General features: G+C 53.2%; 1 protein-coding gene across 1 annotated transcript in view; it reads left to right on the forward strand.

Annotated features, from left to right (window-relative positions):
- XKR7 (XK related 7) overlaps positions 1-21,646 on the forward strand; it is a gene marked incomplete at its 5' end in the record, with an annotated part of 26,628 nt that extends 4,982 nt beyond the window's left edge. The window contains 2 exons of the mRNA XM_006154759.1: positions 16,901-17,103; positions 20,691-21,646. Coding sequence (XP_006154821.1) covers positions 16,901-17,103; positions 20,691-21,646 — 1,159 coding nt within the window. The remainder of the gene's footprint in view (positions 1-16,900; positions 17,104-20,690) is intronic.
- Positions 21,647-26,667: the final 5,021 nt, after the last annotated feature.

Raw genomic sequence — 26,667 nt, forward strand, 5'->3', positions numbered from 1 at the left:
CCTCCAAGGCCCCTGATGCCATAAGAACATGGCAGCTGTTCATTTAATCTGTAGTCGCCCATTCAGCAGATACTTCTGGAGCACCGCTGTGTACTAGACAGTGCTCTAAATGCTGGGAATAGAAGAAAAGGAGAAAAGCCCTTGGCCTTCCAGAGCTCAGAAGTCTGCTAGGAGAAACCAATCAAGAAATACATACTGTAGATACACTAGCTGATGTAATGGTCAGACGGTGGCAAAAACTACAGAAGAAAAGAAAAGAGGGCAGGAGCCTACAGAGTGCCAGGGAGGAGGGCGTGGCCCGTAGAGACAAGGCGATCAGGGCAGGCCTCTCTGAAGAGGTGGCACATAAGCAGAGGGCTGACGAGGTGAGGGAGAGTTGTGTGGAGGTCTTGGGAAGGCAAAGGGAAGAAGACCCTTGTGGCAGAAGCAGAGGAAGGGAGAGTGCAGGAGATGATGGTGACAGATTGGCAGGACCAGATCCCGCAGGCCTCACAGGGCATGGTAAGAACTTGGAGAAATTGACCAGAAGAGGAACGGGGTCATGACTCAGGCTATGCAATGTCCACTCCGGCTGCTGGATGGAGAACAGACTGGACAGAGGCCAGGGTGAGTCTGGAGGCCTCTGAGGAGATTGCTATGAAGATCCTGGAGAGAGGTGATGGACACGGTAGAAACAGCAGGGGCAGGGATCTGCTTCAGGTGAAGGGGATGGATTTCCTTCTTTCTTTGATCCTCCTTTTCCCCACTGGGGCCAAACAGGTAACGGTCAGACCCATTGTCTGGAATCAGGCCTATCCTGCATCTGCCTCTTTCTGTGATTTGGGACATGTGGAATAACTTGTCCGTGCCTTGATTCTCCCATCTGTAGAATGAACATCCTAAGAACAGGGCTTGGGGAGTAGTGAAGAAGACAGTGTGTGTAGTGTTTAGCACACTGCCTGGGCCCAGGGAGCACATGATTATCATCAGCCATTGCTGTGGTATTCATCTTTATCAAACGGGTTAGGGGTTAGAGCATTGTGGTTTTCTTTCCTTCCTTTTTCTTCCTTTTAGTTTATTTATTTCTTCTGAGAGAGAGTAAGTGAGAGAAACAGAGAGAGATAGGCAGCACCCCCCAAGAGGGTCCTGACACCTCAACCACCCCCAGCCTTCAGCCAGGGCTGCAGGCAAGCAAGAGCCCTGAGCATACATTCAGGGAGGTTCCCAGACTAGAACCTTCCTTTGAGGGATGGCCTCGCAGAGCATTGCGTTTTACTGCTGTGCCACTGTCTGGCCCCCATAGTGGTTTCAAACACGTCCTCTTGCCAGCATTTACACCTGAGTATCTCCAAGTTTTCTCTCTCTCCTTTTTAAAAGTTATTTATTTAATTCTAAATGTTGTTGTTGTTGTTATTTCATAATAATAATAATAATTATTATTATTATTAAACCTGACAGAGAGAAAGGGAAAGCGAGAAAGCAAGCTGCCAGGTCGGTCTTATGAGAATCCAGCACCTTTAACCACCACGCCACCTGCCGGCCCAGTTTCTTTTTTGGCTATGTGGGTTACACATAGATTCTAAAATTGGTGTTGAATAGCCGATCTCATAGCTGACTCCTGTTTCCATTCCTTTGAATTCAGCGACCAGCCACAAGGTTCTTCCCTGCTCTGACTTTGCAGCGTTGTTTCAGTCCCAGCTTCACTGTCCACCTCCCGTCCACCTCCCGGGAGACCCCTCCCCAGGCTGCTCTCCACCTCCACCCACCCTCTCCCCCTGCCCATCAGGCTGCAACAGGCCATTAGAGCAGCTCCAAACAGACACAGTGGCGGCAGTTGGGCCTAGCGTCCCCTGTTTGATCTATAAAGACCACACAGGAGAAGCCCTAGGGAGTGGGAGGAGGGAAGGCTGCCAGGAAATGGCTTTGAACCCCAGCAGCTGGGGCCAAGGGCCCTGGGGAGAGGAGAGAGGATGGCTGGGATCTACTCTGGCCTCTTCATTCACCACCCGTCCTTTGTTAAGGCGTCCAGATGCCTCCCCTGGGAAAGCCTATCAGACTCTGGTTGTAATCCCCGCCCCTCAATTCCGCCTCCACCTGCAGCCAGAGCCCTGTCTCTAAAGCTGGCTCCAACCGGTCATTCTGGAGATGAAGGGCGGCCCTGGCTCCCCTCTGACTCCCCTCTGGCCCCAGAGCAAGCCCAAGCACCTCTGCTGGCATCAAGGCCCTTTGCCTCCTGCCCTTTCATCTCTTCTCTGCTCTGCCTCTTTGATGGCCTGCTGCTCCTCCACACCCTCCTCCCCCCAAAAAGCAAACCACAGATTCCATGCTGAGTGCCTGCCTCCAGTGACACCCCATCCCACTCTCCTCCTAGTGAAATTCTGTACATCCTTCAAGGCTGAGCTCAAATGCCAGCTCTTCTGAGGAGCTTTCCCTGAACAAACCCAACAGAAGCCACCCTCAGACCCCACCTCCCACTCCCTGGAATAGGCAAAAGTCATTGTTTTTAATATGAAATGAAAATTGCTTGGCTGTTTCATCTGTTTATCAAAGAGCTATATGCTGTTCTCAAAATCTCAGGCCGTACAGAAAGGCAGAAAAACACTCCCCCCTGCTCATATCTGTGGGGCAGTGAGGTTAGAGACTTCCAGTTACTAGGTAGGTACTTCTTGTATTGCTTAAAAATGTTATCTCTGGTTTTTAATTAATCAAGAAATACATGTATCATGGGGCCAGCAAGTGGCTTGGTGGTTAAGGCACTGGATTCTCACATGACTGACCATGGTTCAAATGTGGCTTAAAAAATCACACCGGGTACGTGTGCACACATGTCTAAAATCCCAGGAGCAGAAGGGAGAAGAAGGGATTGCAGCGTGGCCATGCTCCCAGGGGATGATTTCTCGCCTTCTCTGTTTCTCTTTACCTCTCTCCCTTTCTCCAGTGAGCTCATGTACCCTATGGCAAAAACTTAAAAAAAAAAAAAAAGCCAACTATTACTAAAGATTATAATGACCGTTTATTAAAACTTAAATTTGATTATTTGTCTTTACTACAATCCCAGCAGTTATAGAGTGTGGTAATGCAGACTACAGTAGAACCTGGCTCTGCCACTTACAAGTTGTGTGGCCTTAGGCAGGTCATGCAACCTCTCTGGCCTTCAGCTTTCTCACCTGTGAAATGGGGATAACAATCCCTATGTGAATAGCCATGTGAGGGCTTATTGAATAGATAGGTGGAACCTGCTTTGCACAGTACTCAGCACATCATAGTGCTCGATTAGGGTTAGCTAGCATTAGTGACACCATTTCACAGATGTGGAAACTGAGGCACAGACAGGAACAGCCTCCCAGTTAGTAAGTAGCAAAAACAAGGTTTGGAAGCTATGCAGGCAGACTCCCAAACCCACACGTGTAAACACCAAGCTACACTGCCTTCTGCTAGTTAAGTGTAAACGTACAAAACTACGAATCATGTATTGTTTTGAGAAACAGGGAAAAAAAATCAGAAAAGTATTTTTAAAGTTTCTTTTAATGTGAAATATCTACTGTTAACACTCTGGGTTCTTCCTCTCAGACTTCCCCCAGGCACGATTACTCATTCCTCTGCGCCCACGGCCCAGATCATATTCTGTTGTGATCATCTGCCCACCTGGCTCACATTTTCCCACTGGATCACAAACCCCTGGGGAGTCCAAGCTTTGTTCCTTCTTCTCTCTGTCCCCCATGGTGACTGGCCCAGAGCAGACCCTCTATTGCTGGTGGTGGCTTGCACCCAACTGGCTCTGGCCAAGTCCATAAGAGATTCTTGGAACATAAACTCTGTCAAAGTGGGCTTTGGACCTGTGGCTGATGTTGGGGGCTCTAAGGCAACATGAGGGCCTTCTGCAGCTGTGGACACAGCACCGAAGTGTTCCAGGCCTGCATCGGCAGCCTTAGGCCAAGCAGGACGCAGATGTGATAGGAGCAACCCCAGGTCGGATTCTCCTGAAGATGTGGGAGAATCGGTGTGGCTGGTTTCAGAGACGGAGGAAGCAGAGTTCCTTGTTCACCTGTCCAGTGACAAGTGGTTGCTTTCCAGGGATGTAAATGGAATAGAACCTTTGACTCAGCATCTTGGGCAAGCCACATCACTGCCTGGGGTTCAGTAACTCCATCTGATAGTCCAGTTGAGGGCTGAGAATTCTGGATGAGGACTTGGACTAGGACTTGGACAAGAAGGTAGAGTAGCTGAGAGTTCAGGGGGCTGGTGCAGGGCAGGGTGCCACCTTCCTAGCTGCGTGACCCTGGGCAAGTTGTTCCACCAGCTGGAGCTCTGTCTCGTCTGTGAAGTGGGGATAGTGACCGTATCCCCCTGTTAAGGTTCTTGTAAGATGTCTTGGTATAAATGCACAGGGTTTCGTATATGGTCAGACATTAACTACTATTAACTTATTATTGGCCCAGGTAGCAGCCCATTCTACTTCTTTAGCCACAAGTTTGGGGGTGGGAGAGGGGCATGAGGAGTTGTAATGCAATAACCCTCACCCACTGACGCTCTACCCAGGAAGGAGACTTATCCCATGGCGCTAGAGATAGTGTGAGGACAGAGGACGACCCGAGGTTAAAGGGAGGCAGAATCTTTTGAACAGAAGCAAGAAGACCCTGTGGATCGCACCGCCCAGAAACAGAGCAGGTTGTTCCCAAGGACGTGAACCCGTCTCCCCACCCCCATCCTCGCAGGCGTGCGGACGACAGTGGCTGCCTCTGGCTTCTGCTGCAGGTTGGAGGATAAACTAGATGATCTCTAAAGCTCCTTACAGTTTTAAGAGTCTGTGGCTCCGACTTTGGGGCTTTATGAAGCTCAGTTCCATGATGCTTAACTGCCAGACCACAGACTGCAGATCGGTGGCCCATGGGCAAATCCAGCCTGAGGATGTGTTTGGCTCATAGACTCTTTTCTCTCTCTTTTTTTTTTTTCTTCTTGCCAGTGGGTGTGTGCACTTGCCAGACAAAGCAAGAGAAAGCATCACCCAATGTTGCATGGTCACACCTACCTGACCCATCTTGTTTCTCAAACTGTCAAGATTTGAACTGCCGTCAGCTATGTGGGATCCAGCTTTCTACGCATACCACTTAACCACTGCACTATGGGACCAGCCCTCCTTGATTTTGAAATGAAATTTATTATGAAAAAATAGAAACACATGTGGAAATAGAAATAGTAGGATAATGATCCCCTGTGTACCATCACCCCACTTCAACAAGTATCAACCTCTGGCCAAACTCGTTTTATCTAGGGCAGCACCATCCCATAGAACTCTCTGCAGTCATGAGAATGTTCGAGATCTGCCTGTTCCGTACAGTAGCCACTAGCCACACACAGCTACTGAGCACTTCAAATGTGGCTAATGTCACAGAACAACTGAATTTTTTTTCTTTTTTTAGTTTGTTATAGGACACATGTGCTCACTAGAGAGAGAGACAGAGGGGAAGAGAGAGAGAATCACCCCCTAAGGGGGCTAGCCACCCTGCATTCCCTTCTCCTCCTCCATTCTTCTCTTGAGACTTGGGGCACGTGCGTGCACACACACCCACATGATTTTCAAGCTGCCAGATCCTGGACTCAAACCACACAGCCGGCCATGTGGGACCCAGCACTTTGCCACCACGCCATCTGCTGGCCCAGAGGAACTGAATTTTAAATGTAAAAGTCTTATTTAACTTTACTTAAATTTAAATAGCCATACATGGCAAGTGTTAGACATGCAGGTGTTGAGGAAATAGGTCTAGACTCATCCCATTTCCCTCCCTTCCACATTAGTTTGAAGCAAATCTCAGACATCATACCATTGCCTCTATATATATCTCAGTACATCTCTTAAAAGATAGACCTCTTAGAAATGTAACAAAAATATGCAATACTGCTATCACATCTATAAAAAGGAACAATAGTTTCTTGAAAATTCATATGGTATTTCTTTAATTAGTTGCCAACATTTCCAAATTGGGATTTTCTTTTTCTCCTCCCTCCTTTCCTTCATTTCTCTTCTCTTCTCTTCTCTTCTTTTCTTTTCTTTTCTTCTTCTTCTTCTCCTTCTCCTTCTCCTTCTCCTTCTCCTTCTTCTTCTTCTTCTTTTTCCAGAAAGATCCTAATTTCTAGCCGTTCTTGAAAAGCTGAAATTCTAGCCAGGCTGGGCTCACACTCTCCCAGAGAAAGTACAGGCGAAAGCTGAGAAGTTCCTGTCTCTTTTGACAGGGCACGTCTCTGTAGTTCCCCAGATCTCTCATAATAATATCCGTGCCCCTCTGAGGACTGGAATCAGAGACAATGACTCTACCATGGAGACACTCACTCAGACCAGGACACATCGAAGTGAGGCTTTTCCCTACCTGGGTCTCCAGGTGCCATCGGATACCGTCAAGAGGCTGGATTCTAGGCCCCTCCCAGACTGGCTTGTGACAGTCCCACTCCGCATAGGGATATCGGGAAAAGAAAGGGGGAACACAGAGCCTTGGGTTTAGTCTCTGTTCTAGACCCATTTTATAGACGAGGAAACTGAGGCCCAGGGAGGGGAAGAGATGTTAGAGGCCAGAACCTGGTCCCAAGTGCTTTTCTAGAGAAGGGCTGTCTGCTTCTCTGCGGGCAAAAGGAGGGACACTGGCTGGAAGCCGATGGCGATGAGTGGGATGGGAGAGGGTCTCAGCTCTCAGCCAGAGCCTAAAATTAGTGGCTGGGAAATGTTTGGCCTCCGCCCAGCAAAAAAAGAGGTGCTAGGACTCTGCAGGGGGCTGCTAAGGAGGAGGGAGACAGCCCAGCTCCCAGCCCCAAACGCAATGGGAGCCAAACGTGTCAACTCACATTCTTTACTGACATTTGTGACTCATTTGGCTGCCAACCCAGGAAGGTCCTATTTTGCATCCTTGCAGGGGTGCTAGGCCTCAAGGGTAGGTGGGTGGGGGGCCTCAGAGCCATCTCACCCGAGAGCCTCGTGGGCCCCACTGCAGGTGAAGTGCACTGTAACCGGGGACCCCCCCGTGCTGCCTGGAGAGCTGACCAGCCAGATGTGGTGTCTGGACCTGGCTCGGTTCGACCCGTGCCCTGTGTGAGGTGGAGGGGAGGGTAGCCAGCTCTGACCTGGGATGTAACTGAGATATTTTCTGGCAGCTTGAGTTGGGGCAAGCCATTTCTCCCAATGTCTCTGGACTCCATCCCCTCTGTCTGGGCCACCCTTACCTCTCACCTGGCAACTGGTCTCCCATCTTCCACCCATGTCCCCCTGCTACGTGTTCCCTGCAGCCAGAGTGCTCCCTCTGGAATGCAGAAGTGGTATCTAATCCTGTCTCTACCCACTAAGCCTTCCCACGGCTCCCCATCACTCCTTTTTTTTTTTTTTTTTAAGAATTTTTATTATTATTATTATTTAAATTTTATCAGACAGAGACAGAGAGAAAGAGAGAGAGAGAAAGGAAAAGGGAGAAAGTAAGCCACCAGGTCCGGGAGTCAAACCATGGTCGGCCATGTGGGAATCGACTGCCTTTAACCACCACACCACTTACCGGCACTCCCATCACTCTTTTCTTTTTTTAAAGAATAATTTTATTTAACTTTATTTATTTATTTTTAATGTGACCAGAGAAGGACAGAGCGCGTGCGCGAGAGAGAGCGAGAGAGAGAGAGGAAAGTGAGAAAGAAAGCCGCCGAGTCCTGGACTTGAACTACAGTGGGAGTCCAACATCTTTAACCACCATGCCACCTGCTGGCCTCCCCCCATCACTCTTAAGATAAAGACCAAATCCTTCCCCATGGCCCACCTCATCGCCAGCCTTCTCCCCCTCCTCTGAGCTATAGCTAGTCATTCTGACCACTTACTGCGGCTTCCCATCTCAGGGCATTTGCCCGTGTTGTTTCCTCTTCCAGAAACTCCCTTCCCTCTCTCCTTTACCTGGTTAACTCCTATGCCTACTTCAGAACATGGCTCAGTAGTCACCTCCTCCAGAGAGCCTTCCACGACTGCCATACCTCGTCCAAGCATGGCTGGGCCTTTCTCCAGCAGCATTGCTGTCCTCAGTGCTGGAGCATGGGACCCTGTGTGGAGCATGTGTGGAACCCCTGTCATGTCATTGCTTGCTTAGCTGATGACTTAATGATTGTCTGGGTCCCCACTAGACTGAGTTCCCAACAGATGTGCTGGGATGTCTTGCTCACCATCGTGTTCACCACAGTTCCCGATGGTGGGCACTTGAAAACGCATGGTGAGTAAATGTCTAATGATTCTCTTTTCTGAGACTTAGTTCCCTCATCTGGAAAATGGGGATCATATTGCCGAACCTCACAGGGCTGCAGGGGGGATTTTAGCCAAGTGCATATAGAAGGTATTTGAGGACTGGTAGTTATTTTCTGGGATGTGGGCAGAGATTCCCAAAGACCAGCCATGTGAACTCATTCCACAGTGGCTACTCTGACCCTCTGTCCCCTGGGTAAAACGGGGACCAGGGAAAGCCAGCCTAGGACTGGGTCTCGGCTCTACCAGACACTAGGCTGGAAACTACAGGGCTTTCTTCTTCCTGACGGGGTTTCTGATTGAAACGACTCTTTAAAACTTCCCACTAATCAAGTGTCCAGACCTGAGTGGGACATTAAATTTAGTTAGTTAATTAATTTTTGGAGAGATTTTTGCTATGGGTGTGTGTACTTGCCAGAGAGACAGACAGAAAGTGAGAAATCACCTCCCTCAAGGAGATGGCCATGCTGAAATCCCTTCTCCTCTATTCTCCTCTTGGGATTTTGGACATGTGAATTTCAAGCTGCCAGGCCAGGACTCGAACTGCAGTTGACCACAGGGGGTCCAGTGCCTTAACCACTACATCACCTGCTGGTGCCAGCTGGGAATTTCATACATATTGTCCCCTTTTTTTTTTTTTTGCTAGAGGGTGTGTATGCTCTCTAGAACGAGACAGAGAGACAGAGAGAGGAGAAAGCACTTCCTCCCTCCCCCACCATGGGGAATGGTCATGCCCCATTCTCTTCTTTCTCTTCTCTCTCTCCCTTCAAGATTTTGGGCACGCACACACATGTCCCCAGCCTATTTCTCAAGTCACCGGCTACTGGACTCAAACCGCACGGTCAGCCATGAAGGCTCTAACTGCCTGAACCACGAGGCTACTGAGCCAGCCCACCGCGTTCTGACTTCATGGCTAACCTGTGAGGTGGGCACTGAGCCAGGCAGTCAGAGAGGGGAAGCAACTTGCCCAAGGCTACACAGGCAGTAAGCGATGGAGCCGGGCTCTGAACTCAAGGTTCCCGGCTCCCTGACCTGGGTTCTCCCCCTCTGCCCTTGGCTACCTTTACTTGTAAGTGAGTCTTACTCTTCACCCACTCACTCACTCAAGGCATGAACATGCAGAGTGCTAACGACATGCCGGGCACCAGGTGCGGAGGGTAAGACAGACATGGTTCCGCTCACTCAGAGCTTACAGCCTCGTGGGGGTGGACAGACAAAAGCAAGCAAATTCAATTGTTTGGGTTATGATAGTTGTTATGAAAAAACAGGGTAACATGACAAAAATTGACTGGCAGGGTGGAGTGGGTAGCAGCACTTTGGAGGGCAGGAAGGTCTCAGAAAGTCTCTCTAAGGTGGTGACACTGAGCTGAGGTGGGAAGAATGAGTTGACCAGGCATTAGTGGTGACCTTTCTGGGCACAGGCCCTGAGGCTGCACTGGGCTTGGAGGGTTCAGGAGGCACAGTCTGGTGTGGCATGAGAGTGGACAGGGAGCAGGGAATGGGGACGAGGTCCTCGAGATGGACAGAAGCTGGGTCCATCTGGGTCCCAAAGGCTGCAAGGAAGACGTCATCCTGAACCGACCTGGAGTTTTCGAGGTCCCTCAGGCTGCTGTGTGAAAAACAAGCTCTGTGAGCAGAAAGATATCCGAGCGGGAGGCTGCTGGGGTGGGCTGGTCTGGACCAGGGAGGTGATCCTGGACGCGAGAGAAGCAGTTAGGCCCAGGACACACATGTGGGGCCTTCCTGTTATCAGAACTGGATGGGTAAGGGAGGAGGCCCGATGACAATGCCTTGGGGTAGCAAGAATTATCACTCAGGCTTAGTTCCTGGAAGAGAACTGAGGCCCACAGAGGGGCTGGACTTTCCCAGAATCACCTGGGTCTCCTCTCTCCTACCCCTAGTTTTCTCTAAACTTCATAATCCCAAGTGAAACTGGTTTATTCATTTTTTTGAGAAATTTTTGCGATAGGGTGCGTACACTAGCTGGAGAGACAGAGAGACAGATAGACACATTGATAGAAAGTGAGAAATCACTCTCCTCACCCCAGTCCCTTCTCCTTTCTCCTCTTGGGATTTTAGGCACACATGCACACGTGCTCAGTGTGAGTTTCAAGCTGCCTCATCCAGGACTCAAACTGTAGTCAACCACACGGGAGTCCAGCACCTTAACCACTATGCCACCTGCTTGTCCCCAAGTGAAGATTTTAAGGTCCTCCTATGCTACCTGCATCCTCCCAGCTGTCATACTGCACCCCGTCCAGGTGGCTGAAGCCATGTGGTAGACATCTGGGCTGACAGAGAGCCAGAATGGGGAGGAGACTGGGTGGCCACCCATGTCCCTTCTCCACCTCAGGGGCCATGGAGAGCCAGGTCTGAGTCTTAGATCTGGCACTTCCTGTCTTTTGCTGGGTCTGTTTCCTTATTTGTAAAATGAGGATAATAATAATACCCACCTCGAAGATTTGTTGTGAGGAATGGACACATTCTTTTTTTTTTTTTTGGAGAGGTTTTCACTATAGGGCGTGTGCGCTTGTCAGACAGACAGAGAGAGACAGAGAGACAGAAAGCGAGAAATCACCCCCCAGGGGGGATGGTCACGCCACGATCCTTTCTCCTCCATTCTTCTCTCGGGATCTTGGGCACGCACGCACACGTGCCCGGTGTGAGTTTTAAGCCACCGGGTCCAGGACGTGAACCGCGGTCGACTACGTGGGAGTCCAGCGACATAGCCATTACGCTAACTGCTGGTCCCAGGAATGGACACATTCTTGTGTAGAAAAAGGCTCCGCACAGCCTGTCACTCAATAAATATGAGCCATCACCATGATTACCAATCCCTGCACGCCACACCCCTGCGACCTACAGAGCAGTAAAGGCCTAGCTGGTGGGAGCTGTCCTGCGCTTTCCCATCTGCCCTGCCTCTCCAGGCAGCCTCCTTAGCCCCACCCCGTTCACCCTGCAGGGGTCTCCAGGCCTGGCCCTTGTGGGGACCAGCGAGCCAGAGGGGTGGAGGGTGGTCCTGGGGTGGAGGATGGTTCTGGGATGGAGAGGAGCTGGCGGCTGGGCCGCTGGAAGCTGCTGTGTTTTTGGCCCAGAGCTGTGAGGGGGAGTGGGGAGGGACGAGAACACACTCGGAAACGTGGAGACCGACAGATGGAGGAGCTGAGGATGTGAGAGACGCAGACAGACAGAGAGAGACCCAGAGTCAGGGAGAGGAGGAGCGGGGGGGAGGACGGCCGGGAAACTGGCAGTCATGCCGAGCCACGAGCTGAGCAGCGAAGTAGCAGATGGACCAGACAGCGAGGGACTGAAAGACGCAGACAGACCAACAAGCAGACCCGGTACCCAAGACCCGGGCAGGAAGACAGAAAAGCAGACCCAGTATCCACAGGGGCAGACTGAAGTTCTGGCCTCTGAGTGCAGACACACAGGCCAACGCAGGATCCAGGGACAGAGTAGCAGGTGAACAGAGCAACTGAGCGACAACGTGACCCACGATCTAAGGGACAGACGGCTGGACTGACACAGGGTCTCGGGGTGAGACTGACTGACAGACAAATAGCTCGGCGGTTATGGAGGAAGAGATAATAGGCTGACTCTGCATCCAGGGACAGGCATGACCGGCTGATCTGAGCCATAGACACAGTGACCCACGTCAGACAAAGGGATGGGGCCAGGCTCTGACCCAGGTGTGACCGTCCAAATGGAGACTGAAGTCCAGGCCAGAAACCTTGACCGGTACCAGAGACGCGGGGCGACCCAGCGACAGAGTAGGAGAGAGACAGAGTGAACCGGAAGCTGAGCCCAGAAGCTTCCTGGCTTCTCAGGGACATGGGATCCCCCTCCTTCTCACTTCCTTCTACCCACTGGGGAGGAATGCCCAAGCTCTGGGTATGCTGGAGGGTCCCTGGGTCACAGGCCTCAGGAGGAGGGAATGCCTGCCTGGCCATTTCTAGACCTTGCTGCTTGATCGTGGAGCAATGGGTTCCTGGGGAGATAACTTTTTGGATCCTCGAAGAAAGGGACTCCACACCCTCACTGCCGGCTTCCCTCGGCCTTTCTAGGTCTGGCTGTTTTTCTCCTACACCAGTCCCCAACAATATTCACTCTCTGCTCCTCCAGTTTCTTCCTAGACAAGCTTCTTCTCTGAGCACAAGACTAGGAGGCAGTGAATTAGATCCAGAATGGACCTCTTTGTACCTTTGTTTCCTCATCTGTAAAATGGGGGCAGCAGAAGTTGCCCGTTAGGTTAGCAGCACTGATCACAGTGTCTGGCCCGCATCAGGCCTCAGGTAATTTAAGTCCAGGAGCTGGTAGAGGAGGGAAGGCCTAACCAGGTTGGAGGGGCATCAGGGAAGGCATCCTGGAGGAGGAAGGACAAAAATGAGTCCGAGAGGACAGGAAGAGCCTACAAGGTGTCCTGGCTCTCTGAACTCAAGCAGAGATGCCAAAGGCCTTCCGAAATCGGGAGAGAAACACACACATGCTCACATTTATTCGTTCAACAAATAGATATTTTTTAGAGAATTATTTTATTTAACTTTATTTATTTATTTTAATTTGACCAGAGAGGGACAGAGTGAGAGAGAGAGGGAAAGTGAGAAAGCAAGCCGCCAGGTCTGGGACTTGAACCACAGTCGGCCATGTGGGAATCCAGCGCTCTTAATCACCACGCCACCTGTCGGCCCCTCATTCAAATATCAATTGAGCACCTACTACATGTACCGATGCTGGGGTACCACAGTAGTGACCAAGATAGACAAGGTCCCAACATCCGTGGAGCTTCAGTGGTAGAATAGAAAATAAATACGTAAATAATTAAGGGTAGTTCATGATGCATGTTCAGAAAACAATGAGATAGGGTGATGTGACAGACCAGAGTGAGTCAGTGAGGGTGGAGGTGCCAGGGTGAGGCGGTTGCCTGGGGCCTCTCTAGAAAGGTGACTACGAGCTGGAGAGGAGCCACTCTAGCGGGATCTAGGAAGGGCCATCCCAAGAAGCAAGTGCGAAGATCCGGCACTACTGCAAACACGTTTGACTGAGTTCGAGGAACCTCCAGTGCCCTCTGGAGTGTCAGAAACAAATGGGACAGTGGTTAGAGATGAAGTGAGAGAAACAGGCAGGGCCAGATGGCGTAGGGCCTGCGAGCAGAGGGAAGGAGCCTGGGTTTTATTCCAAGTGTGATGGGAGGCCGCTGGAAGGTTTTGCAAAGGGGAATGACATGATCTGACGGGTTTGAAAAATCTCCCGCTGGTCGCCATGTGGAGAATGGCCTGTAGAAGGGCAGGAGTGGATGTTGGGAGCCCGCAGAGAAGGCGGACACAGTTGTCGAGGCAAGAGACGACAGTGGCCTGTGCCAGGTGGTGGCAATGGAGAGACGGACTGACTGGGGTTGCACTTTGGAGAGAAACAGATGTACGCCCCACCCCTCCCCCACGTAGGCTTGATTCCTGTCCCTGAGATGGGGCGTCCTTCTCTGTGATGGTCTCAGTTCTGTTTATAGTGAAGATCAATTTCCTTTCAAACAGAGTGGGATGTGAGTCAGGCGAGGCTTCTTAGAAGTTTCCGAAGAGGCTGCTTGGTAGTCAGGAGGAGCCAGAGGTCTCCACCCGGAAAACACTCCCTGTCTAGGTGCACGCTCCTCTACAGTTTATAGATTTGTTTCAAATTGATCATTTCATGTTTACAACAAGGACAAAAACAGGGCCAGCCTGGTGGTTAAGGACTAGATCCACATGACTGCACAGTTCAAGTCTCAGACCAACAGCCGGAGGAACACGCCAGGCACATGTGCATATGTGCCCAACATCTTGAAAAGGAAAGAGAAATGGAGGAGAGGGGATGTGACATGACCTTCCGCATGGACGGTTCTCTCTCTCGCTCTCCAGCAAGCACATGTATCATGTGGTAAAAATTTAAAAAATTAAAAAAATAAAACAAAAGACAGGAAAAAAAGAAAAAAAAGGAAGGAAGGAAATGAAGCTCAGAGAGGCAGAGAGACCACCCAAGGCCACACAGCAGATCCAGGGGAGGGCTGAGATGCAAATCCAGAAGCCCAGCATTTTGCCATCTTGCATTTCTGATCCTCGCACCCATGGCTGGACCATAGGCAGGATGGCAAGCACCAGTCCCATTTTAGAGAACAGAAAACTGAGGTCCAGAGAAATTGGGTTGCACGTCCCAGGCAGGACTGTTTTAAGACCTTTGTGGGCTCCACATCTATCACACGTGTTAAAATGCAGCCACACTAAACATCAGTGTAAATTATAGAAAGCCAGATTAAAGCCAAATTGCAGCTGACTGGCTGACATCATGTTCTGTTTTGCAGACATTTAATTAAACATTTATTAATTTTGATTTTGCAGTTTCCCCCTGTGATTTAAAGCCAATTTTTTTTTTTTCAGTCCTCAAACATTTTCCTAGGCCCATGAAAACCTCGCAGGCCCTTGGCAGTGAGCATTTAATGCTGGCTGGAAGGACCAGCCGCAGTTTTGGTCCCGTTGCCAACAGGGGCAGAACGAGGAAGAACCTAGGTCTTTCATCCCAGATTGCAGTGTGGTCTTCCCACACTCCTCGCTAACCCCCATGTTCCTGGGACTCAGAGACCTCCTTTCTCCTCTCTTCCATTCCTGCCCCTGCACGCAGCCGCCCTGGGCTGTGGAAGCCCTTTGTCTGCTGGTAGCTGGGAGCTGGCAAAGGAGGGGGCAGGAATGGGCGGGGAGGCCGGCAGGTGACCTGTCAGGTGGTGATGGATGCTGGCTGGGGGCCGGGGCCTCCTTCATGCTGACCCAGGCCGGAAACAGATGGTCTTCCAGCCTGAGAGAAACTTCCAGGGTGTTGCCCTCCCCCAACTCCCCAGGCCCCTTCTCGTAGGACCAGCTGGTCTCCTCTTCCTGTTCAAAGCCGGAGCTGCAGGAACGGGCAGGGAGTGGCGTGGGGAGAGATGGAGGCAGGGAAAGGCAGCCTGTGTTCTGCGCCCCCCAGGAACCCTGGGGGGCATTTGAATCTCTCCTCTAGCCCCCCACCCCACCACCTCCAGTTCTGCTCTTTACCCCTCATCTGTCCCCTGCCATAACTCAGCCTTGTCACTTCAGGCCTGGACCAAACCCCAGCCTCTCCTGGCCTTCCTCCAGAGCGAGATTTCTAAGCTACTGAGCTGATCACACCACCCCTGTTTCTGGGATAGAATTCAGATTTAGACTAAACCTGAGCTCTTCAGTCTAAAGTTTGATACCCTTCACAATTCTAGTCTTCTTATGCCCCTGCCCTCCTGTCCGGGCTGGCACATCCCCTGGAAGTCATGTTCCCTCATGTCTCTGTGCCTTTCCATGAACTGGTTCTTCTGCTTGGAACGCTCTCCCATCTCTGCGTGCCATCAAATGCCAACTCATGCTTTTAAAAAAAAAAAAATTGCTATAGGGCATGTGTGCAGGGGGAGGGAGAGGGAGAGAAAACGTAAGAAGAGGATCCCCGCTGCAATTCCTTCTCCTCCATTTTCCTTGTGGAATTTTGGTCACACATGCCAGGCATGTTTCTCAAGCCACCGGGTCCCGGAATCAAAATGCACATGCAGCCATGTGAGATCCAATTGAATAGACATGCAATCGTGCACACACTCATTCCTTCAGCCCCCATCAGCTAAGAACTGAGGGTGTAACTGTTAGCAAACTGATCCGATCATTCTCACAGAGCTAACCATCAAGGGGAGATTCGTGCAAACCAGGCAGTTACAACCCGCTGGGACAAGTGCTGGGTTAGGTGGAAACCTGGGAGAGGTCCCCACCCCAGGTAGGCGGTGGTCACTGGAAGCTCCCTGGATGAAGGCATGTCTAAATGCTGAACCTTGGAAGAAAAACAAGATTGGGGCGGGGGGGGTGGGATTGAAGGGTGGGGCAAGGTGTTCCCAGCAGCGGGGAACAGAAGGTACAGAAGCTTGGCGGTGAGGGAGAACTTTAGGAACTCCGGAACACGGGACCTGTGCAGAGTAGCTGGAGCCATGACTGACGTCTGTCAGGAGAAGGAAGGAGCAAGGTGTGGGATGCCAGGGGGAGATGCTTATGAGCAGCTTCCGCTCGCCCTGGGGTGAGAACTGGGCACTGGAAGTGAGGTCAGGGAACAGGCCAGGAAGCTGCTGGTGGCAACAGAACGGAGGCTGGCATCGATGACTGTCCCTGAAGGAACCTACCCGGCAAAACTCTTTAAGGCTTGCAATAAGAGTCAGTGTTGCCTAACGGTTAGAGTGTAGGCCCCCTGGTCATACTGCCTGGGTTTGAACCCTAGTTCCACTGCTTCCTAGCTGTGTGACCTTGGATAAATGACAGACCTCTCCGGGTGTCAGTTTCCTCATCTATATACTAGAACTATACAAACTCAAGGCTCTCTAAGATGTCGGCACCCCTGCAAAGAACCCTGCACAGGCCGCAAGCTGTGACAGGACAGCGACGGAGCTAAGGCCGCATTAAGACTTACTTCGTGCCAGTGCTGTAAGCTAATGAGCCCGTTCAATGCTCCCCTACAGCCCCGTGAGGCTACCGTTAATATGCCCATTTCTCAAGCCTAACCCCCTGCGCTTGCTGCGTGGCTCAGTGGGGGTGTGTGTGTGTGGGGGGCGTGGGGAGAGCAGATCGCGCGCGCGGGATTCTGAGCAGCGAGTCCCTCCCACAGGTACCTGCGCGCCCTGTACCTGGGGCTGCAGAGCCGCTGGCGCGGGGAGCGGCTGGGGCGCCACTTCTACTGGCGGATGCTGTTCGAGAGCGCCGACGTGAGCATGCTGCGCCTGCTGGAGACCTTCCTGCGCAGCGCGCCGCAGCTGGTGTTGCAGCTCAGCCTGCTGGTGCACCGCGGGTGTGATCCCGACCTGCTGCCCGGTGAGCCCCGCCCTGCGCTTCCTGCCCCAGGGCCCGCCCCGCCTGTCGGTGCTCTCAGCTCCTGCCCGCTGGGGATGCTCGGTTCACATCCTTGGCGCCCACTCAGTGAAGGTTTAGGGAGGCCCGTCCCCTCTGCCCTCGCCACCCTCCAGGCCTCTCGAGATTCTCAGGGCTTCTCAGAGGGCCCAGCAACTGCAACGTTAGGAGATAACGGGGTTCACCCCTTCACCTGAGGGTGTCCCCCGGCCAGTGCCACCCCCACTCCCCCAGCTCTCTCCTCTAATCCTTTTCCTCCCCTTCCTCATTGCCAGGGCAGCCCAGATCCCATTTCTGCCAAGTTTAAAGAGGCCCTTCACCCCATCAGCACGTCTCAGACCCTCCAGGGAATCCCTTGGGTCCTTCATTCCCTAGAATGTCCTAACCTAGCCTGCATCTTCTGGGGACGTCCTGCCTCAGAGACCTGCTCGGTCACCGTCGGTTTCTGGGCACTTGTCCATCTGCCCCCTCGCTGCTCATCAGACCCCTGGGACCTCTCCCAAACTAGTCTTTTGTTTTTTTTGAGAGAGAGATTTTTGCTATAGGGCGCGTGCGCTCGCCAGACAGACAGAGACATAGAGACAGAAAGCGAGAAATCACCCCCCGGGGGGATGGCCACGCCGCAATCCCTTCTCCTCCATTCTCCTCTCGGGATCTTGGGCACGCACGCACACACGCCTGGTGTGAGTTCTAAGCCACCGGGTCCGGGACACGAACCACAGTCGACTACATGGGAATCCAGCAACATAGCCATTATGCTAACTGCTGTTTCCCCCAAACTAGTCTTGATCCCCATCTCCTCCCCACTAGTCCCTGTTCACCCCCACTTCACCTCTTCCATTTTTCTGATTGACCAAGCCGGCCCCCTCAATGGCAGAGACAAACCGCTTTCCCGGTCTCTTGGAGTGTCTCCTGCTGTCCCCATTCTGACTGTCCAATGCACCCTCGGTGCCCTGAGGACTATCACCACCCTCAGGCTCCTGGAGAGCCATTGCCCAGGATCCTGGGCCCTGACCACAACTCTTCCCATGGGCTCTGCTCAGCCCGAGCTAGCCCTGCCCACACCCAGCCTCGTCCTGGCCTTAGTCAGGGCCCAGGTCGTCTAATGGCCCCCTCCTGGTTCCTCCTACTCATGAGCCCCTTCTTCACCTCCTCTTCCACTCCCAGAGTCCCAGTTTCCACCCTCACTGAGACTCCTGAACTCTAACGGCCTGTACTAGAGTTCTAAACTCGACCCTCTGGAGACCAAACCACCCATCTCCCATCCCCCTTTATACTCCCAACCCCACCCACCCTCACCCACTCATCATTGTTCTCAAAGAGCCCTATCCAGACCCTTCCCTCACACCTCCTCAGAACCCAGCTCCTGACCCAGAACCCTCCCCATCTCCCCAGACCCCAACCCAGACCCACCCCTAACCCAGACCACCCCACCCCCACCCTGTCTCCACAGCCCTGTCCACCTCTGCCTCCCCCCTGTCTCTTTACTTTGTGCTTGGTACTATGAGGTGGTCACTTTGGGGTAGACTTCTATTTTGTCTTTATGCAAATTGAAAAAAAAAATCTTACCCATCTGTGTTCTTGAGTGGAAAATTAGGCCAAAGAATGATGATTTAAGATTCTATAAAGCGCATGTGCCCCTGCAGTTTCAGTATTCTGTCATCTGGCTGTGGCCTCCTGTTTCAGAAAGACCCAAATTCTGAAGGGGGGAATCAGTTCCAGCTGCATCCCGTCCCTCTTTTGTGTAAAAGGTGGACGGTTGGACAGGAGGGGAGCTTGTTAGCACAGTCCTGGTTACCATGGCCCTAGCATAATGTCCTCCCTCAGTGGGTTTATGTATTAGCCCAGGAAGGAGTTACTACTGACTGGGCAGCATTAGGGCATGCGGTTGGGTGAAGAAGCCATGCAGCCCCAGCCCTGTGGTGTGGGGGAAGACGTGGACACAGATCACAAGAGTTACTGTGGGGGAATATGCCCTGAGGTAACGTGTAGCAGAGGGTGCTCCAGGGGAGGAGCCTGGGGTTGCAGCATTCAAAGTCAGTGAATTCCTCAATTCCATCTCATGGTTTTCAGTCCAGCCCTGAACTCCATGCTGAGCTCCACCCCTGTAGAAAGGGACTTTTAAAAGCTCGTGAAAAAAAAAAATAGAATAAAATATGAGTTTATGTTGGTGTAAAAAGATGGAAAATCTGTGCAAATTTTTTTGTAGCATGCATTTTACAAAATTTTGGAAGACCCTTCACATAGGGAACGGCCTACCTGAAATCTCCACAGAGATGTTTCTCCTCCATTGACACTGTAGCTTCCTTAGTGCCACCCCCACTCCCCCAGCTCTCTCCTCTAATCCTTTTCCTCCCCTTCCTCATTGCCAGGGCAGCCCAGATCCCATTTCTGCCAAGTTTAAAGAGGCCCTTCACCCCATCAGCACGTCTCAGACCCTCCAGGGAATCCCTTGGGTCCTTCATTCCCTAGAATGTCCTAACCTAGCCTGCATCTTCTGGGGACGTCCTGCCTCAGAGACCTGCTCGGTCACCGTCGGTTTCTGGGCACTTGTCCATCTGCCCCCTCGCTGCTCATCAGACCCCTGGGACCTCTCCCAAACTAGTCTTTTGTTTTTTTTGAGAGAGAGATTTTTGCTATAGGGCGCGTGCGCTCGCCAGACAGACAGAGACATAGAGACAGAAAGCGAGAAATCACCCCCCAGGGGGGATGGCCACGCCGCAATCCCTTCTCCTCCATTCTCCTCTCGGGATCTTGGGCACGCACGCACACACGCCTGGTGTGAGTTCTAAGCCACCGGGTCCGGGACACGAACCACAGTCGACTACATGGGAATCCAGCAACATAGCCATTATGCTAACTGCTGTTTCCCCCAAACTAGTCTTGATCCCCATCTCCTCCCCACTAGTCCCTGTTCACCCCCACTTCACCTCTTCCATTTTTCTGATTGACCAAGCCGGCCCCCTCAATGGCAGAGACAAACCGCTTTCCCGGTCTCTTGGAGTGTCTCCTGCTGTCCCCATTCTGACTGTCCAATGCATCCTCGGTGCCCTGAGGACTATCACCACCCTCAGGCTCCTGGAGAGCCATTGCCCAGGATCCTGGGCCCTGACCACAACTCTTCCCATGGGCTCTGCTCAGCCCGAGCTAGCCCTGCCCACACCCAGCCTCGTCCTGGCCTTAGTCAGGGCCCAGGTCGTCTAATGGCCCCCTCCTGGTTCCTCCTACTCATGAGCCCCTTCTTCACCTCCTCTTCCACTCCCAGAGTCCCAGTTTCCACCCTCACTGAGACTCCTGAACTCTAACGGCCTGTACTAGAGTTCTAAACTCGACCCTCTGGAGACCAAACCACCCATCTCCCATCCCCCTTTATACTCCCAACCCCACCCACCCTCACCCACTCATCATTGTTCTCAAAGAGCCCTATCCAGACCCTTCCCTCACACCTCCTCAGAACCCAGCTCCTGACCCAGAACCCTCCCCATCTCCCCAGACCCCAACCCAGACCCACCCCTAACCCAGCCCACCCCACCCCCACCCTGTCTCCACAGCCCTGTCCACCTCTGCCTCCCTCGTGTCTCTGGCCTGGACGCTGGCCTCCTACCAGAAGGTGCTGCGGGACTCACGAGATGACAAGCGACCTCTGTCCTACAAGGGTGCGGTGGCCCAGGTGCTGTGGCACCTGTTCACCATTGCGGCCCGCAGTCTGGCCTTCGCGCTCTTCGCCAGCGTCTACAAGCTCTACTTCGGCATCTTCATTGTGGCCCACTGGTGCGTCATGACCTTCTGGGTCATCCAGGGGGAGACGGACTTCTGCATGTCCAAGTGGGAGGAGATCATCTACAACATGGTGGTGGGCATCATCTACATCTTCTGCTGGTTCAACGTCAAGGAGGGCCGCAGCCGCCGCCGCATGAGCCTCTACTACTGCATCGTCCTGCTGGAGAACGCGGCGCTCACCGGCTTCTGGTACTCCAGCCGCAACTTCTCCACCGACTTCTGCTCGCTCATCCTGGTCTGCGTGGTGGCCTCCAGCTTTGCGCTGGGCATATTCTTCATGTGTGTCTACTACTGTCTCCTGCACCCAAATGGGCCCATGCTGGGTCCCCAGGCACCAGGCTGCATCTTCTCTGAGGCCTCAGAGCCCTGTGGCCCACCAGCTGATGCGATCACAAGTCCCCCGAGGTCCCTGCCGAGGACTACAGGCACTGAGCGAGATGGGGCCTCAGTAGGGGGTGAGCGTGCGGGGACTCCCACGCCACCTGTCTTCCAGGTGCGGCCGGGCTTGCCTCCCACACCAGTGGCCCGCACCTTGCGGACAGAGGGGCCTGTCATTCGGATTGACTTGCCACGTAAGAAGTATCCAGCGTGGGATGCTCATTTTATTGACCGCCGGCTCCGGAAGACCATTCTGGCTCTGGAGTATGCCTCGCCTGCCACACCCCGTTTGCAGTACCGGAGCGTGGGGACCTCCCAGGAGCTACTGGAGTATGAGACCACGGTATAGGCCATGGTCTCCCTGCAGAAGGGACGGGCTTGTGATCCCACATCAGCCACAGTGTTGAGCCTGGAATTCCAGGGCCACCAGGCTAAGGAGAAGTGGATCTGTTGGTCCAAGGGTAGTGGGCCCCCTGTTGGGTTCCTTCAGGGAGGGGGCAGCCTTGTAGAGGCCCCAGCCCTAGGCCCCATTTTCAGCCTTGTGGCCCATTTCCTAAATTCCCCTGAACCAGGGCCCAGGGAACCAACTGGTGCTACTCTCCTCATGCGCTGCCCTGTTTTCATGGGGCCTCCATACCGTGTCTGGTGCAGGGGTCCCCACACCTCTCTACTGTCTGGTATTGCCCACATCACCCCTGGTGGACCTGACCGAGAAAGGACACTGTCCGGCGTCCCTGACCTGGACCTTGTGCTCCTCGGGGAGTGTGGGAGTGGACTGTTTCTGTGCAAATCTCTGAGGAGCGGGGAGGAGGCTGTGGAAGGTGTGGGGTGAGGTTGGAGCATCTTGTAGACAGGGTGGGCACAGTTCCTGTGGGACCTGAGACTTGGAGCCAGGGCAAGAGGATAATTGAAGGAGGGAGTGGGGGTGGGGTTTTGGGGTGGGAGGCTGGTAATGCTGGATTTGGACAGGAAAAGGAACTCTGAAGGGTCCAGGCTGACAGAAGCATGAAGAGGTGGAAGAGCTGGGGGAAGGGAACCTGTGATCCACAGCACAGAGACGAGTGAGCCCTGAGATAGCCTATGTCGTTGGCTGTTACAGATGAGGGTCCAGACATCTCCGCCGAAAAGTTTCCCGGAGTCAGTGTTTGTTCTAGATGAGCATCTGGAACATTTTGTCTAGACAAGGACACAGCAGATAAATATCTAGGAGGCTGTCTGGGCTCAATTATAGATGAGTTCTAGCACATTTAGCAGAGGAATTGCTCTAGAAATATGCTTGGTTCTAGATTAAGTTCTAGAACACTCCACTGGTAAAATATCTTCAGGGAGCCATTCTGATCAGTATTGTTATGGAGGGTGTAGACACCGGAGCCCTGATGCTCTGCTGTGGGAGGTTCTAGCTACTGCCATTTCAGGGGGAGGAGGCTCTAGAACCTAGTGTGATTGGAATATTCTAGGAGTAGGTCCTCCGGTTCTGGGCTTCTGGGCTTAGAAGAGTTGTAGGCCCCTGTTCTTTTGGTCTACAGCCATCTTCCTGAAAGGAAATTGTTCTCAGAACCCCTGAGATGTTTCAGCTGCCAATTGGCTCCCAGCTGGAAAGAAAACAGCTCTGGGGACATGACATGAATCCTGGCTCTCGGCCACCTTACAGATGCAGGTCCCTGGGCAGCATCTGGGAAACAGGCTTGTTTTGCTTCAGATCTGACATGCTCCCCAGGACCTGTGGTCTATTCCCATGGCCTGAATACCCTGGGCTGCCCAAGGGACCACTCACCCAGGGCTCCTTTCCCCACGTGGGACAGTCCTGAATGGAGTCAGGGAGTATTGGAGTAGGGAAGTGGGCAGTTCTGTGGGGCGCAGGGCAGGGCCTCTAGGCAGAGTCTGGAGCCCCCTTCCTCTACCCTTGCCAAGTATTCGCTGGGAGGGGATAGCAGGGGATGTTAAGTGCAGATGCAGATCTGGGATGGGGGCGAGGTGGGCCAGGAGAATCCTAGACTATGCAAATTAGAGGGGTGCTTAGCTCTCCCTGGTTCAGTCTCCCTTGGATGACAGAGGAGAAACGGAGCCCCAAGGTCGCAGCTGTTCTCACAAGGTCCCAGACTCCTGACTGTCCCATCCACAGGTGATGGGAATGGCGAATTGGTGAGGATGCAGGGAAAGGGTCACACTCAGGGTGCAAGGGGGCCCCAAAGGCAGAGAGGGCAGGACCACACAGAGACACACAAGCACACATCAGACCTGCAATCCAAGCATCCCCTGGCCCCGGCCAGGGCAGCCCTTGTGCCAGCACATGAAGAAGCTTGTCCTTCTTTTCATCTTCTACTTCCCTGACCCTTAAGAAGCCTCAGGAGCCAGGCCTCAGGGTGATAGATGGTGGGAGAAGTCCACCAGGCCCAATCAGGTGGGTTCACCCATCCGCCTTGTCCTCTGCTCAAGTATATCTTTAGAGACCAGATTCCATGGCCAGTTCCATAGGCAGCAAGGCCTGCATGAGACGGAAGCATGGAGGATGTGGGCGCAGACCAACTCACTGTCCAGGGCTGACCGTGCCCAGAGTGTTCGCCCACTTCCACTCTCCCCTGCTTGCAAAGGGCACCACAAGAATAATGTTATCAATGTTATCAATGTTACAAATGAGGAGACAGGTTCAGAGAGGTGCCAGGAGGGTCACTCTGGGCAAGAGATTTTACTCCCAAGGTTTCTAGAATGACCCATCTGGCTGCTCTGTTCTTTGGCGTCCTGGAAGGAAAAGTTAAAAATATGTTCCCTGGGAGCTGTGTTTCCTTTACAGACTCACAGGAAGCCAAGGGACAGGATTGCATCGGGGGCGCTAGTCATTGCTTAAGGCTTGCAGGGAAGCCTTTATCCCCCCCCACCCTGCCCCCCCTCCCCCCTCCATGTCATCTCGGTTCCACAAAACCTTCCCGCAGAGCCTCTGCCCGCAAGGACATCAGAAATGCTCACAGGGCTCAGGGAGAGGGCTGCAGGCACCTTCTGCTCTCACCCTCGGGAAAGAGCTCTCCTAAGGACTCCCCCACCAGGAGTTCAGGACCCCATCCTTTCCAGACCCAAGGTCTCCCTTTCCTCTAGCCTGTCTTCATAACTTCCCATTGTCCCTGCTCGTCCCCTTGTTCCACTGGGATAACCGAGTCGGAGTCAGGGACCCTGTCCCCGTAGACCTGTTGTTTCGTTTTCCTTTCTGTGACACAATCTACCTCAGCCAGACTCTTCCCTGCCAGAACTGGGCCCCCCCAGGTCCTCCTGCTCCCCATACCCAGCCTAGATGCTTCGTCCTTTCCAGAATCTCTACAGGGCCCTTTCAGTGAGAGACGTTTTCAGAATCACAGCCCAGAAAGACCCACGGAGTCTCCTAAGCCACCTGCCTTCCACATCCATTATTCGGGAGAAACAGACCCAGAGAGGGCCCAGGAGCTTGCCCAAGATCACACAGGAAGTCAGCAGATGAGCCGCAGGAGAGGTGGTCGGGTCCGTCTTAATCTTCCCAGGGACAGCTGAAGACACTGGGTACCAAAGTACAGGCAGGCCCTGCCCTGTCCTCAGTATCTCTAACCCCAGGAGGCCAGCGTCACCCTCCCCAGGGCAGACTTTGGTCTCCCCACTATTCTAGAGCCCCCGCAGTCACTGACCCCCAGGCTTCTAGCCACTCCCAGGCCTTTCCTGAATCCAAGAACCCCTCATGCACCTCCACACACTGACGTACCATGTGCCTTGTAGCTGTCGCCCCTCCCCAGCAGGGGGCTCCCCAACAAAGAAGGCCTGGGCCACCTCCTCTCATCTGCCTCATCCTTGTGTCTCTCACACTCTTAGCCAGCTCCCTGCTACACCATGTCCTACAGAGTCATGTCACTCACGAGAGCTGGGAAGGCAGAGGACAGAGAGGGGGAGGCCAAGTTTCCATGCGAGGAACAGGGGCTGGGAACCCCAGGGAAGGCCTTGCCTTGCAGCCCCAGTGCCCTCCTGAGGACTAATCCCCAGGACATTCCCTTGGAACTCACTTGGGCCTAGAGTCTGCAGAAGCCTCAGAGAGTAGAGAGATTTGGGGGGTAGAGCACATGGTTTGCAAACTCCAATACCTCCAGGTTATGAAGAATGAGAGGAGCAGGAAGTGCTGGACAAGAGGGAGTGGTGGGGATTCTGGCAAACAGAAGAGTGCACGCCCAGCCTAGGGGTGCTAAAATTCGAATTCTTGACACTGTGGGGGCCCAACTTAACACTCACAGTTGGCCCAAAGGCTACTGACTTGAGACCTCTTTTCATAATGTTGAGAAGGTCCTGGGAGCCTCGCAGAGTCTGGCCACCCCGCTGGAAAGTCAGAGCAGAGGTTCTGATCCCTCTGAGACTTTGCTAATCCAACCCTAACCCAGCCCTCCAGCCTGCCAACCCCCTCAACCCTTGTCAGAGAGCTGACTCCACTGGTCTCAGCAAAAAGCAGAGGGAGTCTGGAAGTCCACAGGACCCCTGACTTGGGAGCCATCATCTAACAAGGGCTACAGCCCCTCCGGTGCCTGGGGGTGCAGTTTAGAGGCTGGAGTCTTCTCCAGCTTGGGAGCCCCTAGTTAGGAACCTGCGCTGGATAGGGGAGAGTTCAGGAGCAGGATGAGGATGACAGTCAGGACCCACCTGCCCCCTCTTGTGCCGGCCCTGCCACCTTTTGGCACCTGTCTCCCTCCCGGATTGAGCTGGAGGTTGGCCCGACGGGGGCAGTGTTGGTACTGGAGCGCCTTGTGATGCTTCAGAGCAAGGGACTGAGCGCCAAGCCACGTGGGCAGCAGTGGTGGCCTGGGCCCCCTTCCCTCTCAGAGAGGCCTCCGGGACCCTGGTTGGGGGAGGTCTGGGACACACCTGCAGGGGGAGGCAAGGGCAGAACTCTGGAGTAGGACCTTGTGGGGGTGGAGAGGAGGTCTGGGCTCAGCAGAAAACTCCCCAGGAAACTGAGTGGGTGCCCCTCGTGCTGGGCCTCTTCACCTTCCCTCATGACGAGGAGGGAGCTGCCCTGTCCTCACAAGCCTGGCCTTTCTTCTATGCACAACAGCTGTAAGGGCAGGCCCAGGCCGGGTGGAAGGGCTGGGGGCTGGGGGCACCTGCAATAATCTCAGAGTGGAGGGTACCCCCAGACAAGGGGTGAGAACGGCACCAGGTGGGAAAAGGAAATCCCTCCATCTCTCTGCCATCCAATCCAGAATCCAGCCAGACCTAACCTGACTCACTTCCCGCCCGTCTCTACTGGCTGGACCACCTTGGAGGGGCCTCGAAGATACACAGCCCCAGCCCCCCTGGTTTTCCAAACCAGCCATTAAAACAACTTGAAGGGACCCAAACATCTCCCAGAGCTCCCCTCATATTATTTTC

This window comes from Tupaia chinensis, unplaced genomic scaffold (assembly GCF_000334495.1).
Source record: "Tupaia chinensis unplaced genomic scaffold, TupChi_1.0 Scaffold000418_1, whole genome shotgun sequence".
Classification (NCBI taxonomy): domain Eukaryota; kingdom Metazoa; phylum Chordata; class Mammalia; order Scandentia; family Tupaiidae; genus Tupaia; species Tupaia belangeri.